Source organism: Cryptosporidium muris, genomic scaffold (assembly GCF_000006515.1).
Source record: "Cryptosporidium muris RN66 scf_1106632373443 genomic scaffold, whole genome shotgun sequence".
Classification (NCBI taxonomy): Eukaryota; Apicomplexa; class Conoidasida; order Eucoccidiorida; family Cryptosporidiidae; genus Cryptosporidium; species Cryptosporidium muris.
In genome coordinates, this window is record NW_002196592.1 from 1 (window position 1) to 5,583 (window position 5,583).

Sequence of the window (5,583 nt, forward strand, 5' to 3'; positions counted from 1 at the left end):
TGACTTTATAGTACCAATATCATATCATCATTATCATCATTATCATTAGTTCTGGAAGTTTCATCGGAATCACTTGATATATTTTGAATATTTTTTATATTAGATTTAGTTGCAACTGCAAGACGAATATCAGGACGTAAATGGACAGTTAAAACTTCTTCACTAGCTATCTGATAAATAGATGTACCATTCGAATCAACAGATGCAATTATATTACCACAAACTACTAAAGTATATCCATCTTCAAGACTTACAATAGAAAGAATAATTTTATCTGAGTTTATTAAACATTTACATTCGTCTGGAATTTTACCAATAGATGTTACTTGTTCTATTAAATTAGAAATTTCAACTTTATTATCTTTTATACTAATATAAATTTGAGGTTCACCACTCATTCCACCAAAAGAAATTTCATGGTTACATTGAACACTTAAACTCATACTATTACCAAGAGAAAAAGGTGAACCAGATGACAATATAATTGATTTATCTTCTACAAATCCCAATGGATATAACTGATTAGCATTATTAGAAGTAATTTTACTATCTGGAACATAATCAAAGAATTCACCAAGACTCACAGGATAATTCCCATTAGTTTGATCTAAATATTTAGCACTATTAAATGATAATGTAAATGGAATACCACATATTAAACCAATTTCACCTGTATTTAAATCTTTTTGATATGTATAAATATTATTACCATTAACAGTAATAAATATTTGATATTCATCTCCAAATTCTAATTTATCTGTTATTAATTTAGCAGCACAATTTCTATAATCAGAAGCTGTACCATTATAGTCAGAACTATAAAATGAAATATAATTTCTAGCAATAATAACTGTATAAGCAACTTTATCATAATTTAAAAGAACTATTGCTTGTAAAAATCCAGGGAAATTCCTAAAGGCTTGCCCAAGTTGTTGATTAACATAATCTGGAATCATTGACTTAAATGTAAGGGTATATTTATCTGGATTAGGCATACATAAATATTGTATTTCAGATCCTGGAATTATTTCATTTGCTATTGAATACCAATTATAAAATGGGGAATTTTGACTACAACCACTAACACCTGCTGCTATTTCCGATCTAGCTATTTCACTTGCATATTCAAGAGCTTGCCAATATGGTTGATGACTAAATGATGATCTTACTAATCTAACATTCATTGGTGGCATATTAGATGTTGTAATATGATTAAATTTCCTACCACGAGTAGAAATTGTACTTTGAACTTGTCCATTTATGTAGATACTTATAGCAGCTGTGTAATTTAATTTTATATTAATTACTCGACTATTTTGATTATATAGGGTGAAACTTATTTTATCTCCTGCAAAATTACTCATATTAAAGCTTCTATTACCCTCATACAATATTGATGTATATGACATTGATAATGTAATTATAGATTCTTCAGCTGAATTCCTTAAATATACTGCAATATCATTATTAGACCAATTATGAAGATATATATCAAGATAAATATCTGATACTGTATCTATATTTGCAGGCATATATATAGTTGATGAAATACATGATCCAAACATTGTTAAAGTACAACTATCAGAACCTTCATTTTGTCCAATATACACACCAGTCCAAGGATACCAAAGTGAATCTGAATATACAATAGAATATGTATATGGATTCTGAACAAATAGAATAGGGATAATCTTTGAAATTGGTTTTATGTTATTAGATGTTTGAGATATACTCTGTGGCCAATCAGCAAAAGTACTTGTTAATGAATGTATAACATACTTCTTATTTGAACCATAAGGGAATTCAACCATTGGAATAATTTTAGAATTATAAAATCCAATCCATATGCAATATTTAGATCCTAAATTTAATATCATACCAAGTGGTAATGAACCACCAACACCTACACCAGCATTAACATCAATTAGTGCAATTTGATTATATGTAATAACTAATTGAAATATTTCAAGTCCACTATCTTGTATAAAACTAAATATTTGAATAGTATCAGAGTATAGGAATGAATTACCTATAGTTTGCTCGGGATAAGAAAGAATAGGCTGAACAATTCCAGAAATTGAGACTGCAAATCCATCAGATAATTCTTTATTACATATATCTGTTGCTGCACTACCAGAACATGTACTACCACTACATAAACCATTCATGCTACAAGGAGATGAAAATTCTAAACTAGTTAAATTAAATTCGGTAAGATAATTATCATTTGTATTTATAATTTGTAATGATTCCTCAGAAGCTAATGAAAATGCTGGGAATCCTGAGATTACATTAGTTATACCACTAATATTTTCATCAAATATTACAGTTAATGATACATCTAAACCACTATTAGGTATTGTTGCTACTAATCTTGAGCATAATATTAAATATACATTATCATTATCTACTGATAATACCATATATAAGCCATTGAACATGATATTAGAAATACATGTTGATGACAAAATACCACTTACTGATACATTTTGCAACATATTAGATAATTTAATTATACCATTTGTACTTATATATATATTAACAGCTTCTTTACCTGAAGATGTTTCTAAAAATTGAATAGTTAATGGTAATGTAATATATGTAGCCTCTATAAGACTATAAATACCACTACTTAAACCATTAGTATCTATACCTACAATTTGATATGAAGAACATTTACCATTTACAGATATATAACAACTTTCAGAATTAGGAGATGATTGACTGACAAGTTCTGGGTATCCTTCTGCTGGATAACCATCACTTGAATAAATAAAATTCGATGTAATACCCTCAATATATCCACTAACTACACGGAATGATGTTAATGAAATACCTAATAATGGAATAGAACAGAGTTGTAGAGTTTTTCCATTATGCATCATTGAAACTGCTAATTTATTATTATTTGTAACACCAATAAATACTTGTATAATACCATTGTAATTTAATTCCTTATTTTCTGGTAAATATATGGCATGACTATCTATTAAAACTCCTACACTATTAAATATAGTAATAGATACAGAAGACTGTGCAAATAATACTGCTGCTCTCATATAAATTCCATCTCCCATTGTAATTGCTCCACGTATTCCAGGTATAGTAGGTAATAGTTCCTGAATATATTTAGAACTTTCAGGTGCAAATCTAGTTACAATCTTTATTTGATTACCTGGTTGTAGTGGTGTAGTTAGCCTCATTTCATTACCAGTACAATTAGTTTCATCAACTTTACATTTTGTATGACCAGAAGCTGTTCCTAAAGTAGTAGGTTCAGGATATACTGTTGTTATTATCGATGTGAACCAAACTGGAGCAGAAACACAATGAATACCAAGTCCTTCTACATTAACTCCTATAAAATAATAGTCTTCAAAACCAACTAACAAGTATCCACCAGTTATAAGGAAACTCAGATTATTATAAGTATTGTAATAACCTTGTGATGCCTTTATAGATAAAGACTTAGGTATAGTATAATTAGACTCTTGACCAGTAATTAAATTTTTTAACGTAACTGGCACGTCATTAAAAATATCTCCTGGATAATTGATAGAAAATGTAGCAACAACAGATTGAATATTACTAAACTTGAAAACAAATGGAGTACCGTATAACCCTTGGTCTACAGAAATTTTGTAACCTTCAGAAAATGGACTATTACCAGCTTGAACAATAGATGTATGCATGCATGATCCAAAAATTCCTGAAAAGCATGACCAATCAGATCTCCATAACCCAGAACTCGCATCTACTTTCTGTTGCCATAAATCATATGACATTTGTTGTAATCGTGTAAATTTAGATAAAGAAAAATTAAAGAACTGAGTGAAGGTTACTGCCTTTTGTTGGACTCCAAAATAGGGGATAATTCCACTTATTATAGGATCATCAGGAAGATTAATATATGCCATTTCATATATTGTACCAGATAAATCATAATATAGTGATAATTTTTTATCTTCATATACTAGCCAGACAATATAATTATCATTAGGAGAAACACGATACATATTTCCAATATTCCCTGGATATAAATTACTATTCACAGTAATATACTGATTACTTTGGGTTAGTATCATATTATAATGATTCATTAATGCTAGACCCATTGATTCTTGTCCAATATGAAGTACAATATATGGATTCCCATTTCCATCTAAAATAAGGTATAATACCTGTGTATAATACCATGGTATCTGATAATGTGATGTTAACAATAAATTAGGTCCAGTTGGAATTGTACCATTTATTTGAATTGCATATTTATTTAATAAGCTATTAGAACATAGACCAATAATACCTGCCCCTGTACAAGATACCCCTGACTCACATGATCCTTTAATACTACAATTTTCTTGTAATATTGATGCAGCTAATGGTTGTGCAAATGTCAGTTTGGCTATTGAGGATATAACAATAAATAGAAATAATTGTATTATGCTCATTTATATTACTAAAAAAAATGTCACAATTACACAAATATTATAATTTAACTAAAATTAATAAAATATATTTAGTAAATATAATTGAATTGGGTGATTCAATGAATATGAAAATTGCATGCAACATGGACTGCTCAATGTAATACGACAGGACGTTAATTGAAATAAATATTTCACACTTTAATGATAATCAAACTTAAGACAACACCAACTTATTTTATATGAGAAAATAACATTAAGTATTTTTAAATATTTTTTAAGTAATTTAAATAATAAATTTAGCATCTCCTAATAGAAGATGAAAACAAGAATATAATTGCAACTTTTAACCATAGTGTGCGTATATAAGGAATTATTTGATTTTAAAGATAAAATCCAATTCATTTTTTTTTTAAATCAAATATTGATAATGTAATATTGGGCACTCATTTTATATTTTTGCTTTTATACTATTTAGAGAATTAGTAGATAATATATTGTCTCTAAAATTATATATAGCTACTTATAATAAATTCAATATCATATTAGATTAGAAGAAATTAAGTGACTTTTCTTATATTACAAATAAATGAAGTACTTTGTAAATATTAAGTGGAAGTTTCTTAATTACCAGGTGTTTGTAAAAAAAAGATGTGTTTAAATGTAAATTAATATTCACTAATTATTGAGATTATTCACAAAATTAAGTGTTTTGATGAAATTTTATAAAATATCTTTTTTTGAGTTAATTATCTATCATGAAACATAATAATCACAATAACTTTCATAATTTCACTAATGTTGTATGATAATATCATGTGTAATAGATAAAAGTACTATTGGAATTTTTTATTCATGAAATTAATTATTTTATTGTAAAGTTCCCACTTTTTTTTTTCTTTTTTTTTACTGGTGATTATCTTTTAAATTACTAGATACTAATATACAAAATATTTTTCTAATATAATATTATGAAATAACTTTGATTAGGTATTTGAGTAGCATTGACTATATTAAGGTAGTTAATCCTGGGGGTGGATCTATTAAATAAGTATTATCTACTGGAAATAAGTAGATTCTATTAGAAATATTTAGATATATATTATAATTCAGTAAAATATATTTTGTACAAAAATTAATATTAGATTTTATATAA

General features: G+C 27.0%; 1 protein-coding gene across 1 annotated transcript, besides 4 other annotated features; it reads right to left on the reverse strand.

Moving 5' to 3' along the window:
• Nucleotides 1-5: 5 nt before the first annotated feature.
• CMU_002360 (uncharacterized protein) lies at nucleotides 6-4,451 on the reverse strand (the record flags this gene model as incomplete). Its single annotated transcript, XM_002142920.1, has 1 exon — nucleotides 6-4,451. The coding sequence occupies one exon, from the start codon at nucleotides 4,449-4,451 to the stop codon at nucleotides 6-8; it is 4,446 nt and encodes a 1,481-aa protein (XP_002142956.1).
• Nucleotides 1,285-1,306: a sequence feature (AT_rich).
• A 32-nt stretch (nucleotides 4,452-4,483) lies between the features above and the next one.
• Nucleotides 4,484-4,534: a sequence feature (AT_rich).
• A 154-nt stretch (nucleotides 4,535-4,688) lies between these two features.
• Nucleotides 4,689-4,729: a sequence feature (AT_rich).
• A 783-nt stretch (nucleotides 4,730-5,512) lies between these two features.
• Nucleotides 5,513-5,583: a sequence feature (AT_rich).